The sequence below is a fragment of the Chionomys nivalis genome, chromosome X (genome assembly GCF_950005125.1).
Source record: "Chionomys nivalis chromosome X, mChiNiv1.1, whole genome shotgun sequence".
Taxonomy (NCBI): Eukaryota; Metazoa; Chordata; class Mammalia; order Rodentia; family Cricetidae; genus Chionomys; species Chionomys nivalis.
The window spans coordinates 21,171,272-21,185,402 of NC_080112.1; the positions used below are offsets into that span (position 1 = coordinate 21,171,272).

At 45.8% G+C, this 14,131-nt stretch overlaps 2 protein-coding genes across 3 annotated transcripts in view; one reads left to right on the top strand and one right to left on the bottom strand.

Moving 5' to 3' along the window:
• Positions 1-363: 363 nt before the first annotated feature.
• On the top strand, positions 364-7,320 carry Tsr2 (TSR2 ribosome maturation factor). The gene is made up of 5 exons (XM_057759210.1): positions 364-475; positions 649-739; positions 4,609-4,700; positions 5,526-5,702; positions 5,899-7,320. The coding sequence occupies exons 1-5, from the start codon at positions 392-394 to the stop codon at positions 6,031-6,033; spliced, it is 579 nt and encodes a 192-aa protein (XP_057615193.1). The 5' UTR covers positions 364-391; the 3' UTR covers positions 6,034-7,320.
• A 36-nt stretch (positions 7,321-7,356) lies between these two features.
• Positions 7,357-14,131, bottom strand: part of Fgd1 (FYVE, RhoGEF and PH domain containing 1) — a 40,975-nt gene continuing 34,200 nt past the window's right edge. The window contains exons 13-18 of one of the 2 annotated variants that reach the window (XM_057759208.1): positions 10,619-10,649; positions 10,069-10,170; positions 9,629-9,754; positions 9,299-9,460; positions 8,142-8,285; positions 7,357-7,667 (exon numbers count right to left, since the gene is read on the bottom strand). In XM_057759208.1, the coding sequence (XP_057615191.1) occupies positions 7,362-7,667; positions 8,142-8,285; positions 9,299-9,460; positions 9,629-9,754; positions 10,069-10,170; positions 10,619-10,649 (871 nt within the window). In that variant the 3' untranslated portion in view covers positions 7,357-7,361. The remainder of the gene's footprint in view (positions 7,668-8,141; positions 8,286-9,298; positions 9,461-9,628; positions 9,755-10,068; positions 10,171-10,618; positions 10,650-14,131) is intronic. The other variant, XM_057759209.1, reaches the window with a different exon arrangement.

Consider the following 14,131-nt stretch of genomic DNA (forward strand, 5'->3'; position numbering starts at 1 on the left):
CTCTAGTTCCATCATGTGGACCTTAGGGACCGAACTCAGGTCATCAAGCATGGCGGCAATTGATTTTATTCATTGAACCTCTAAAGGGCCCTCAACTGTAGATTCTCTCTCTTCCTCCCCCTTTCCTCCTCCCTTCAGTTCTCCCTATTTCTCTCTCCCTCTTTTTTTCGGCTATGCTCCCTAAGTCCTCGGCTCCAGGTTCAAATTTAATTATCAGGATTTACTGCGGTAAGTGGCGTCATCTTTCACTGACAGAATTTTCGACTGTTCTGGTCTTGCTGCCAGGTCAGCAGAAAACGAATCTGCGTTCCCAGAATTGGTTTTTGGCTCGTTCTGCCTGGCGACGTCTGCCGAGCGATTGGGCTGCCTGGGAGCCACGTGATCCAAACGGATGATGGCGGGCGAGGCAGAAGACATGCGAGAGCTCTTCGGAGCTGCTGTTCGAGCGGCTCTAGATGCTTGGCCTGCTTTGCAGGTGAGTGGGGCCACGGCGGGGGGTCACGATCAGGGCTGGGGCAGAACAGGAGCTGGCCGGGCGAGGCGCCAGAGCCTCGGCTGGGCGGCGTAGGCGGCAGCCTCCTAGGCCAGGGCAGACCACGCCACTCCGGTTTCCATGCCGTCATGGTTGGCTTGGGCCTGTGTTCACAGATCGCTGTGGAGAATGGCTTCGGGGGCGTGCACAGCCAGGAGAAGGCCGAGTGGCTGGGGGGTGCAGTGGAGGATTACTTCATCGCCAATGGTGAGTGAGTGAGACGTTGCTGTCTGTCTGTCTGTCTGTCTGTGGGGGTTTGGAGCGGTGAGGCCTCGTCCTAGAGAGCCCGCGCTTTCTCATGTCGAATGAATGGTGACTTTGGAATCAGAATCGTACGTTTTGAGAGTGCTTTACAGGCAATGACACTGAATAGTGCTATGTTCCTGGACAACACATTTTACCTTCCAGAAGGTTCCAGAGTTCCTAAAATGGTTGTGAAAATATCCGACTAATAGAAATGTGCGATGTTATGTGTTCCACCCATATCGTGTAACTTAAGATTGCTGATCAGGGGAGGGGAGAGTGGCTCCATGGGCAAAGATCGGCAAGCATAATGATCCGAATTTGATAGATGGGACCGCATGGAAAGAACTGAGTCACTTAAGATGGCTTCCTCTCCACAAGTAAACACCGTCATGAAATTGTGTGAGGAGTTGTAGCCCACTTTCTTAGCATGTGCATGATTCTGGGCTCTGTCCCTAGCACCACCAAACCTAAAAAGCAGTACCTCTGATAAAATAAAAGGCAGCCAGGCCATGTGGCGCAGTCCTGTAATCTCAGTTCCTCCTGAGGCGAAAGGACCCCAGTTCCATACTAGCCTGATCCACGACCTTGGCTCGTAATAAAAAATAAACAGTTGGGTATCTAGCTCTGTGGAGTGCTTACCTACTACTACATGTGAGACTCTAGGTCCAATCCCCCACTACTACGAATGAATGAATGAATAAATGAATGAAAGAAGCAAATATAGTAGTATTAAATTCACATCCAAAGCTTAGCATGTGGGCCATGTTTGTAATTCTAGCACTAGGCAGACTGAGTTAGGAAAACTGCTCTGAGTTTGAAGTCGGCCTTGGCTACATAACCGGAACTTGTCTTTAAAAGAAGGGGCTGGGCCTGGAGGGATGGCTCAGCCGTTAAAGGCTAGGCTCACAACCAAAAATATAAAAGAAGGGGCTGGAGAGATGCTTAGCTTCCTGCTCTTCCAGAGGACATGAATTAGGTTTCTAGCACCCATGTCTGGTAGCTCACAACCACCTGTAACTCCAGAGAATCCAAAGTCATCTTCATCTGCACACATGTGCATATACACATAATTAACAAGTAAAACACAGCTGGAAAGATGGCTCAGCATTTAAGAGCATTTGTTCTTACAGAGGACCTGAGTTCAGTTCCCAGTACCCACATGGTGACTCATAACTGTAATTCCAGTTCCAGGGGATCTGACACCATCTTGTGTCCTCTGTGGGCACCAGACACATACATAGTGAGTGCATAAGGCATGCATGCAAGAAAAACATCATATATATATATATATATATATATATATATATATATATATATGAAAAAAATTCTCATCCAAAATCTCGGTGTGTCATAGAATTAAGCATTTAAGCCGGGCAGTGGTGGTGCACGCCTTTAATCCCAGCACTCGGAAGGCAGAGACAAAGCAGATCTGTGAGTTTGAGGCCAGCCTGGTCTACAAGAGCTAGTTCTAGGACAGGCTCCAAAACCACAGAGAAACCCTGTCTCCAAAACAAAAAAGAATTAAACATTTAACACATTTTTAGAATTAAATTTTTACAATCTGGACTTTTAAAGGTCTTAATGGGCACTTCTTGAGTCTCGCAACATTTCAAGTGCCTGTACTTGGTAACTCCATATGGCTACTTCTACAGCAAAGATGTACAGCCTTCATTTTGCCTTGGTGGGGAATAAGAACAAGAGGACCTAGTAGGAGTATTATATGCTGTAGTTTTTATAAAACCCTCCATTAATAGCCTAGTTTTGAGGGGGTGTATCTAGTGGGTGGTTTCAGATAAGCAAGTGTATAGTTAAAAGTACTGGATGGTAAGCGTTGCGATAAGAAGTGCTCAGAATTCACAAGTTATCTGAGCCTGAGGAGAAGCCTCTTTTGTTTGTTTTTTGAGACAGGGTTTCTCTGTGTGGCCCTGGCTGTCCTTGAATTCAGTCTATAGACCAGGCTGGCAGCCCCGTTTTTTTTTTTTTTTTTTATTTTTATTTTTTTTGCCTTCGTAAGAGTAGTGATTAGGGGTGGGTATTAATAAAAAGGGTGAACTAGGTAAGGACATAATGCACACTTAAAGAAGTTGGGATAGCGTTGTTTTCTGAAAGGTCCCCTGTATTGTAGTAAGGGAATGGAAGAGTGGTAGAGCATGCATGTGCGTTTACAAAGACACCCTAACCCTAAAGGGTAAGAGATGGGAGGCCTTATGTGCCTTGACTGTAGCCTTTAGGCTAGTGTTGGTACAATTCAAGCTATAGACCTGTCCAGTTAGATGTCCAATGCAGAAAGTTTCACCGGTCAAATTACACATGCTTTTTCCAAGCTGATGTTTTTATTATTATTATTAATAGTAATTGAGAAGAGTATCTGCTTTTGTACTGCAGACTGTTTTGGAATTAATGTTCCTCCTGCTTTGTTTTCCTGGGTGCAGAGATTACAAGGTGTGTGCTTGATCCTGGCTTTGTTTTTCATGAAATCCTCGTTAAAACTCAGCGAAATTGAGCTGGAATGCGGCTCAGTTGCTAGAGTACTTGCCTGACATGTAAGAGACCCTGGTTTCAATCCCCAGAGCCGCATTAATCAGGCATGGTGGTTCATGCTTGTAATCTTAGCATTAAGGAGGTGAAGGCAGGGGGATTGCCAATCACCAGGAGTTCTAGGCTAGCCTTGGACTGCATAGTTTGATGCTAGCCTGGGCCTACATGATACCTGTAGCAAAAACAAAACAACCCCTTAAACTCAGTAGAATATTTATCAAAGGTGAACTTCACAATTGGTAATAAAATTCCTGAGCAGGTTCTAAGGTAAGTAATGGATGGTGTTTGCTAGCTAGAAAATTCAGAAAGTAGGTAGTGTAGAATATGAGAAGGAAACACTCATGAGAAGGCTGTTTTGGTCTAGAAAAGAAGGTCTAAAATAGGGCAGTGGGAGTGGTCAAGAAAAAGGGTACTTGTCCATAGAGCAGGTTGGGGAAAGAGACAGATTTGTGATGAGTGGCAGGGTAGATTAGGAAACTTCCATTAGATAGAGGGCTCTTGGAGGATAAGATGCTGGTGTGGAAGGCAGGATAATAAATGTGGCTTTGGATATGGGGACTTGAGGCACCTGTCTAACATCTGGCTAGATAATTAGCCTGACGGGAAGAGAGATGTGAACACAAGTGTGGAAGATTATGTCTGGAAGAGAAAGTTAGTCTTTTTCAGAAAAGGCAGAGCATGGGCCCGTAAGATAACAGGCCCAGTGAACAGGGCTTAGCCGGAGTCACGAAGTTTAAAGATGGTTATTACAGTTATGATGATTTCATTTTTTAAAGTAGCGGTGTAGTTCTGTGGTTGAGTGTTTGCTCAGCAGGTGCCGGACCCTGAGGTTGAGCCCCAGCACTGAAACAAACAAAGCAAACAATCACGTACCGTGTTTTTTCTTAACCAGCACCCTTGAGTCTCTGGACTCCTGTATTCGTGGAGCCCCAGCTGTGAAGGGTCTCTATATTTCAAATACTTCAACTCTGAAGTGATGCAAATTATTATTAGGGTCTCATCTCCCTCATGCCAAGCCAAGCTTGTGTTGGAGGAGTCCTCCTAACAGACCCCTAGGGGGTCCCATTTGCCTCTCTTTAGAAATGAGAAATTGGAGGCTCAAGGCTATTTCAAGGTCACCTAAGGCTGAGGTCGGTTAGGACAGGCAAGGTGAAAAGAGGGTGTTTTAGTGAATAACGGCTCACCATACCTTTACCTAGGAACCAGGTATAGCAGGCAAGTATCAAAGAATATAGCAGGCAGTGCTGATGATGTTGGTCTTTGACTAAAGGGGCCTATCGTTTCCTGTTTAGCTGACTTAGAGCTGGAAGAGGTGGAAGATTTCCTTGGGGAGCTGATGACCACTGAGTTTGATACAGTTGTGGAAGATGGGAGCTTGCCCCAGGTGAGCATATGAAGACAGCCGTCAACCCCCTGCCTGCTCGCTCTTCTGTTTGGGACAAGATTCTTGGTTGTAACCATTCTTTTCTTGAGGCATAGACAAGATTCCCTATTGCATTTTTAAATATTACCTTTATTTCTCTTTAGATCATTCTCAACCAGGTATTTTCCCCACATGCCACAAGCAGGGCCAGATCAAATTCCATTCCTATTCTGATTAACACTGCTCACCCTGGTGAGATTATCATTCATTTGCATCTTTTTTCCCTTTTTCTTTGAGACAGTGTATTACTCTCTAGCTATGTAGCCCAGGCCAACCTCAAATTCATAGCAGTCATCCTGCCTCAGCCTCCCAAGTACTCGGATTATAGGTGTGAAATTCTAGTACCTTCTCTTCCAGGAGGCCCTCACATCTTCACCCAAGCCCTTGATTTGTGGTTGCTCCACTAGACTTTGTTGTTGCTTTATTTTTTGAGACAGGGTTTTACTATGTTGCCCTGGCTGGCCTGAAACTTTCTATGTAGACCAGGCTGGCCTTGACCTCAAAGAACTCTGCTTGCCTCTGCGCTCTGAGTGCTGGGATTAGACACATACGCCACCACTCTCAGCTGTTACTTTATTTTGACAGTGTCTACCTCAAACTCACAATTGTGCCTCAGAGGCCTCCCCATTATATGCATTCACCACTCTGCCTAGCTGCCTGGATGAACTTCTTAGGGAATTTTTTTTCTGGAAAATTCCAACCCCCTCTCTACTCTGTTGTAAGCAGAGGCTGGTTTTATAGTAGATTGTCTGAAAGCTCCAAACTGATTGGATGTTTCCTTGGCAGGTGAGTCAGCAGCTACAGACCATGTTCTACCACTTCCAGAAGGGTGATGGAGCTGCTCTGCAGGAGCTGACCTCTGAGATCGACCAAAAGAAGTGCAAAGTCACTGCTACTCCAGGACAGACAGCCAGAGAAACTGATGTGGATGAAGATGAAGTAGACAGTGTGGAAGAAATGGAGGTAAAAGAGGTGCCTGTGTGTGGGTGCAAATGTTAAATGCTAAATTTTTGGAAGAGAACTAGATTCCCAGAGAAGTGGCGATAGTTATAGCTGCTAGTGGTGTTATTATCAAGAAAGATAGTTCACATAGACGTGGGAAAGTCGGGAGCAGAGCATGAGTAATTACTTAGTGCTCTCTCTTATATTTTCCTTCCAGGTGACAGCTACAAATGATGGGGCCACGATGGATGGGATCTGCCCCCAGCCTCAACCGCCTGAGCCAGACTCCCAGACTATTAAGGAAGAGGATATAGTGGAAGACGGTTGGACCATTGTCCGGAGAAAGAAATGAGTAGGGCAGTAAATGGCTTGGGTATTATGAGAGAGTTATAGGGGCTGTTTTGGAGGGTTATACACCTCTATCCTGATAACCATAATCCTACCTTGTTCCCCTGTCCTTCCCTCCAGGGGAAGAAAAGCCTTGGTTGTGTTGATGGGACCTATTCCAGTCCCTTGAACCTTAAGGTACCATATGAGAGATAAGACCAGGTTTCCCAGCACAGTGACTCGTAGGTGCTGTGAATGTCAAGATGGGTGATGAGTATGGCTGTGGTTGGAGTGGAAGCCAGACTTGTGGACAGTAGGCAGGTACATTTGTGGAAAGGACGAGTATCCACAGTGGGAGGCTGGCTGGATTGGGAATGGTAAGATAAACATATGGCTGGAAGAGTAAGTGTGGCACCTCCCCAGTATCCCCACCCCAGCCTCCCATGGAGCAGCTCTTTACCCTGCCCAGAACTTGCATCCTCCTGTGAATGCTCCCATCCTGAATACTGTTGAGTTTGGAGGGCTTGACTAAGTGGTGAACTTGAGAAAGTTGGGCTGTTTTAAGTCCAGGGATGAGGCTAAGACCTTAATAACATAACACCATCTTGTTTAATCCATGACTTAACCTTGGAATTGGTCTTCTGAGAGCTGAGCTTCAGAGTTCAGTGAGAGAATAGTTTCTGCATCCACCCCACCCCCAGTGACTTTGAACAAACGGAAGGACCATAGCAGTGCTCTGAAAGTTACTGTAAGCCTGAAATAAACTGTATTTTTCTTTAAAAAACAGTATCCATTGTCCTCCCCCCCTCCCATTCCCGTCCTGCCCAGTGGCCCTGCCATGGGTCTGGACGATAAAATACTGGATTGCTTTGGGGCTAGGTAGAAGCTATAAGCCATGGGAAAGGCAGGAAGGGCCTAGTCACCACCCCATGTAAAGTCATACATGTGAAGACACTGGCTGAGGGGACAAGGGTAGGTTGGGGTTCCAGGGTCAGTAGCAGAGCTGGGACTTGAATCCAGGTCTCCTGCCACTGGTACTTTTGGGGGGAACTGGGTGGAAGTAGGATCTGGGGTATTGGGAGGAAACAGCCTAATTCAAGTGAGTCTAGCAATTAGCTCCTGCCCTCCCTGGGGACAAGGATTTAAAAAATTAACAACAATGTAGGAATAGTTTTTTTAAAAGCCCACATTTTGTGAAAAGATGAATTAAAAAACCCAAGACCCAGCATTCGGGATTGAAAGTGCCCGTGATGGGAATTCAAGTATTGACTGCATTGGGAGTGGGCTGGAGCCCCCAATTGAACATGGGCATCTGGAGTGTGGGGCAGGAGTTTCCAGTTCCGCCCAAACCCTCTAGGTCTTGTCTCGGGTCTGGGAGGCTTCAGGAGGTTCAGCAGTGGCTCCTGAGGCTGCCACTGGTGTCTCCTCCATCTCCTTGTCCTCAGACAGTGTGGGCCCTGGGCAGAATGTGTCCCCACGGCCCGCCCTGCCAAGCACAGCCATCCAGCGCCGCTGGAGTTCTTCTGTCTCTGGGCTGAAGTACCAGCTTAGGTGGCTTTGTGTGATCTTGAAGACGTGCCTCCTGTCAGGACGTTCCCCTGCCTCAGGAGGCCCCACCTCAAAGCCAATGAGGGGCAGGCTGCGCTGGGCTTTCACGTCCTGGGGAGGAGGGACAGAACTAGTGTCATCCAGGGGCTGGACTGTGCCCTCTGCCCAATGAAACAACTCTGTTTTCTTGTTTCCTCGCTTTGAAGTGGCTGAACTAGGACTAGAAGGCAGGCTGGTTTCCATATCTGTTTCCTCCCATGCCCAAACCAACTGCTAGTCTTCACTATTATAGACTCAGGTCTATACTCTTGCCTTTGTCTGCACACTCTTCTCTAAAGTCAGGCCTAGAAGTGCTTGTCTCCCCTTCTGTTTTCTCCACAAAGCTAGACTTCTCACCCTACCCTCATTTTCCCTCCAGACCTTGGCCTCTAAACACTTGTCTCTACATACTCTATCACAAAAGGATAGGGGTTTGATTTTTCCCTTTGCTAGGCTCACTCTGTCCCTAGAGGACAAAGCACACAAAGGAGGGGCAGTGTGGCTTTGTCAGATGGGTGGGAAAAACTGAAGGAGTGGGATGCACACCTGAGGGGCTCCATAGATGTACAGCACCAAGGGTTCATTCTCGGGAACCACAAACCATGCCTTGTGCCATCCTTTCCCACCCTTCTCCATGTAGTGCAGGAAGCTGCAGATGACGCTGTTCTCAGCAGCCACCGAGGCCTGTTTCTGTGATCAGAGACACGGTACATCAGTGTTGACAGAAGGCTTTGCTCTTGGTTTAATCAGCCCCATAGCATATGGACTATGTCTCAGACAAAGGTAGCAAAGCATATGTAGCAGAAATGATTTAGCCTTTGTCACCCAGGTAAACAATGGCTACTGCCTCTTAACAGCTAGTGGAAGGGGTATGCAGACCTCAGTGGGGGCATGGAAATGCTGGCCAGACACTCTACAGACTAAGTGACATTCATAGCTAACCTTTTCATCTTTCATTATATACTCGTTACCTGCTCTGAGAAAGTCCTTCTAACATCGTGATTAAAGGGATGAGTTGGTGGTTAACACCATCTGTCCCAGAATCCTAACAATAGATGAACTGCAGGACTTGTGAGAAGAGCACAGAGGGTGTTTGAGATCTCAGCATAAACAAAGCATTTAAAATAGTCCTAGTACAGAGAAAGCTCCCTTATATTTGGAATACCTTGATTTATTTAAAAAACAGTCACCCTAAATTGTGTATATTCATGGTCCTAGAAAGATAAGAAACATCAATATTGACAGTGGCATCTTCTGGGTTAAGTAATACATCTTTTTTATGTTGTATTACTTATCCTAGTTCATAATTTAAGAAAAGTCAATTGAGTATTTAAAAAAAAATCCTATAGACTGAGGCAGAAGAATTGGAAATTCAAAGCCAGCCTAGGCTATGCAGTGAGATTTTTGTCTCAGATAGAACCTAGCAGTGTTTTTCTGGCTGTGCAGTCTAGCCAAATACCCTCTATGGGCTTCAGTTTTTCCTCATATGTAAATGAAGCATGAGTACGGGTTGACTAGTTACTGTGAAGGTTAAATGTGTAGAGTACTTTAATAAAAATCACTTTTAACCCTTATATTCATTTTCCTTGTCTCGAGCCTGGATCACCTGATTAGTGAGTGCACACAGCACCCTGTTGTCTAAGAGATGTTCAGACCTCAAGCAGCTGGGGTACACTTTTGTTATTGTGGTTAGGAACTCTTACCTCTAAGATGGACCTCCTGCGCTGCGGTGTATGCTGGCTACAGGCTGGACTGCTCCCAGGTGCTCCATGCAAGGCCACATAGCAATCAGTGCACACACGGTTGGAACGGTTGTTGTCATAGATGAGGCGGGCCCGAAACTCAGAGCATTTTCCACAGACCACCTGGGGCAGCAAGTGGGCAAGAACAGCCTAATTGCCTTTGGCTTTTCCCTTTTATCAAGTACCACAGCCAACCTGCAACCTCCTTCTCGGAGGGTACCCAATCAGAAGTGGGCTTTTAGGCTGTCAGCTGCCCCCACCTTAGCTCTGCCCCTGCCTCCCAACACTCACATGCCCACAGGCCTTGCAGTGGTGTCTGCGTTTGGTGATGGAATTGAAGGGCTCCTGGCAGCGCATGCACATGGTGACTTCCTTTTCCCGGATAGGCGTAGGTGCCCTCTTCCCAAGGTCCACGTTCTAGGGGGAGGGTTAGGTCCTGGGTCAGAGACAGCTCCTCAGCCCAGTTCAGCCACTGCTCCATGGCTTGAATTGTCACAGGGTTGGGGAGCACACATATATATGGAAGGTCTGGCTCTGCCCCACCACACTGGAGGCAAGTCAATTTACTTTCTGGGGTACAGTCTCTGCAGCCCTACCAGCAGAAGACTGCTTTTAGGGGCCTGCAATATCTCTCTAGTCCTTATTTTCTGAGAAAAGATCATCTCAAGGGAAGGTAGAACATGCAGCCTCAAAGGGATCCCAGTACTGGGGGGGGATAGTAGGGCTCTTACTGGAGAGTTAGGGGGAGTATCTTCATCATCCCTGTTTGTTGAGTTCAACAGTTTGAAAGTCTCCAGGGTCTGTTCGTGCTTCAGGAGGGTAGAGTTGATAGCCTGGTGAAGAGGCGTGAGGAATGAGAGGTCAGATCACGCCGCAAGATACCCATCTCCACCCTCACCACACCTTCCTAGCTATGCCTTAGTTCTAGACCCAGCTCTGCCCCAACATACTCATATGAGTGAGAAAATCCCTCCCTAAATCCAGGTCTACATCTGGTAATTATAAGATGTGGACAGGGGAGTGGTGGCTGGAAAACTCAGACGGCCTTCCCGGCTGCTGCTTAGGTGTAAGCTTTTATAAAGCCTGATGCAGAGGAGCTGGCTTTTTTCAAAGAATGTCTCTATCTGACCTCAGGACTTTAGCTGTCTGTCTGTAAGAGTGTGCTAATAGCATCTGCTGTCTAGGCCCATCTGCTTAGGTAGTTTGAAGGAAAAGTCTAAGAGCCCCTAAGGGACTTACTAATACCCTTCCATACCCCTCCCACAAAACCCTGGGTGTTACCTGGACCCAGTCTTTCTTCTCCTCTTCAGTCCTTGTAGGGGAGAAAAGAAAGGCATTGGGTTAGGCAGGTCAACAAAAGGCAACTGGGATGGTATTTTAGAGTTAGAGGACCTAGGTTTGATTCTACCTCTTCACTTAAGATTAGGTAACCTCAGACAAGTTGTGTAACCTTTTTCATTCAACAATGTCTTCCAGATGCCAGTACTAGGAACTTGGGCCTCAGAGAAATCCCTGCCCTCAAGGAGCTCATGGTGCACTAGAGGAGACACAGGGACCACGTCCAGGGGATCTGTGCTGAGACTAGATGAGAAAGACTGAGGAGTGCAGAGACGGGGACTGCCTCAGCCTGAGTTTGAGTGAGGCTTTTAAGAAAGATTTCCAGAGGGAAGAAATGGTGAACTGTATGTGAGTGTATGGGACATACATAAAAGAACTCTATCAATGACTGCTAACATGCCAACTTTGCAAAAGGCAGGTTATTTTTCCTTCCACAAAGATGGTGCTTATCACTCTGTTCTGAGCATCACTAACATGATTGGAAAGTGCCCAGCCAGCATGTGCTACAATACATGCTTTGACTTCCTCTGCTCTTCTTCCTTGGATCTTCCATAGCCTTATGTTCTCCAAGGCCTTTGCCCTGGTACAACCTTATCAACCACCCAATACGAATAGGACCTTCACTCTTTGCTCTCTCCCATCTGGACTCTTATTTTCCTTCCACATCTATAGTCTAAGCTTTAAATGTACCTTTCTAATAGGAAAATCTGACTGCATCATTAAGACCACTGCATGAAAAATTAAGGATGTGTAAAAGGATGTGAGTCAACACTGAGTGATGTGGGGATGTAAGTTAGTGGCTGAATGCTTATCTATCATGTGAGGTCCTGTCTCCAGCACTTTCAACACAAACAGACAGACAGACACACACCCTAATGGGTGTTCATTGTAATTAAATGTTGGTCAAAACTCAGCTATGATACACTTAAGACCTGTGCATTTTACTATGAAAACTTCACCAAGAAAAGGGTGTGGTGGTGGTACTGAAACAAGTACTAAACTCTAGTTAATGGTTTTCATGCCAAACTATTGAGGAGGGTGATGTATGGTAAAGCCTGCAACTTACCCTGGAATGTATTAAAAAGTCATTGAGTGGGCTCAGTGGTTAAGGGCATGTAGCCTCACAGAGGTCAGTTCCTAGCATCCACACAGAGCATCCCCTACCACCTGTAACTCCAGTTCCAAGGTGATCCAGTGCCTTTGAGCTCTGTGGGCAATTGCACTCAGATGCACAAAACTATACACAGATACACACTCATACACATAATTAAAAATAAGTTATTTTAAAGTCACTGGATATTCAGTTTCCTTGGCACCATCTGTTGAAGAAGCTGTCTTTTCTACAATGTATGTTTTTAGCATCTGTCAAAAATCAAGTGGCTGAGTAAAACATGATAGCACATCTATAAACCCAGCACTTAGGAGGTAGAGACAGGATCAGGAGTTCAGGGCTGACTTGTGCTAGCTGGGTATGGCTATGTGTATTTGCTTGTACATCCTATATCCTATTCCATCAATCTACATGTCTGTTTTTGTGTTAGCACCATGTTATTCAATTATGGCTGTATAGTATAAGTTGAAATCAGATATGGTGATACTTCAAATACTGACCCAGCTCCTAGGTATATACATGAAAGATTCTAGTCAGCATACCACAGAGACTACATGCCCATCTATGTTTATTACAGCACTATTCACAACAGCCATTATGAAATCAGCCCTGCGTTGTGTCAGCTGACTAGATAACAGTGTGTGTGTGTGTGTGTGTGTGTGTGTGTGTGTGTGTGTATGTGTGTATTATGGACTTTATGGAGTTTTTATTCCATAAGGAATAAAATTATGTAATTTGCCAGAAAATGGATGCAAATGCAGATCATTATATTAAGTGAACACATACTGCTTTTGGTTTTTAAGAATTATGGTGGAATTCATGGCCATACATGAAGTGTATAAAGATGAAGCTCATATTTGTTAGTCCCACTTACTTGGGAGACTAAGGCAGGAGGACCATTTGAACTCAGGATTCCAAGGATGCCTGGGGAAAAACGTCCCCAAACCAAAAAAGATCTATCTGGTAAAATGTCAATAGCTGTCTTCTGTATGTGAGAGAGGAGTGATTCTGGAGATGGAACCCAGGTCCTTACACATGCTAAGTAAGTTCTCCGCTATCCCTAGTTAATGGCTCTTAAATCAGTGATTCTGTGTCATGAAGTCACCTGAGGAGCCTTGTGGAGAATATATACAGACCAATTAAATCAGAATCTTTGGGGATGAAACCTAGACATCAGGATTTTTTTTAAAAGCTCTCAGCTGATTCTACAAGATCCCAAGATGAGAACCAGCTAAGCTATGCCTAAGAATATGGGTGTGTATTGTACTATTTTTGTATATTTAAAATCAGCCCTAGCCGGGCGGTGGTGACACACGCCTTTAATCCCAGCACTCGGGAGGCAGAGACAGGCGGATCTCTGTGAGTTTGAGGCCAGCCTGGTCTACAAGAGCTAGTTCCAGGCCAGGCTCCGTAGCTACAGAGAAACCCTGTCTCGAAAAACCAAATAAATAAATAAATAAATAAATAAATAAATAAATAAATAAATGAAAAATAAAAATAAAATCAGCCCTCCCCCTCATTTTTTTCAGACAAGGTCTCACACTGTATCCCAGTCTTGCCTTGAACTTCTGGCAGTCCCCCTACCTCAGCCTCTCAAGTGGTGGGATTACAGATAAGCCACCATACCAGACTGAAAGTTTTCTTAAAATTTTTTAAGTGGCTAGAGAGATGGCTCAGCAGTTAAAGAGCACTTGCTATTCTTCTAGAGGACCCTGATTCATTCTCTGCACCACTTCACAACCATCTCTAACTCCAATTTCAGGGTACCTGGCACCATCTTCTGGACTCCTCAGGCACCAGGCATGCACATATTGCCAGACATACATACAGGCAAAATACCCATAAAGATTCTGTAGCTTTGGTACCTGTCCTGGAACTAGCTCTTGTAGGCCAGGTTGGCCTCGAACTCACAGAGATCCGCCTGCCTCTGCCTCCCAAGTGCTGGGATTAAAGAAGTCCACCACCACCGCCTGGCTGTAGTGCACACTTTTAACCTCAGCACTCGGGAGGTAGAGGCAAGTGGATCTGTGAATTTGAGGCCAGCCTGTTCTACATAAGCAAGCCTGCCAGCCTATACAGTAAGACCCTGTCTCAAGAAAAATAAAGTTAGGTGGCTGGAGATGGCTCAGTATATGTTGCTCTTGCAGAAGACCCATGTTCAGTTCTCAGCACCCATGTCCTGCAGTTTATAACTTCCCTAAACTCCAGTTCCAGTGGACCTGCTTAAAGACTCCAGAGTCACCTGCATTCATTGCATATACCCCCGTAGACACACATACACATTTAAAAATAATCAAAAAGCCGGGCGGTGGTGGCGCACGCCTTTAATCCCAGCACTTGGGAGG

Bases quoted from the DNA above. Each gene is read 5' to 3' on its own strand.
- Tsr2 (XM_057759210.1), top strand. From the start codon at position 392: ATGATGGCGGGCGAGGCAGAAGACATGCGAGAGCTCTTCGGAGCTGCT. The intron at 4,701-5,525 runs GTGAGCATATGA...TTTCCTTGGCAG, and splicing joins AAGATGGGAGCTTGCCCCAG to GTGAGTCAGCAGCTACAGAC. The intron at 5,703-5,898 runs GTAAAAGAGGTG...TTTTCCTTCCAG, and splicing joins ACAGTGTGGAAGAAATGGAG to GTGACAGCTACAAATGATGG.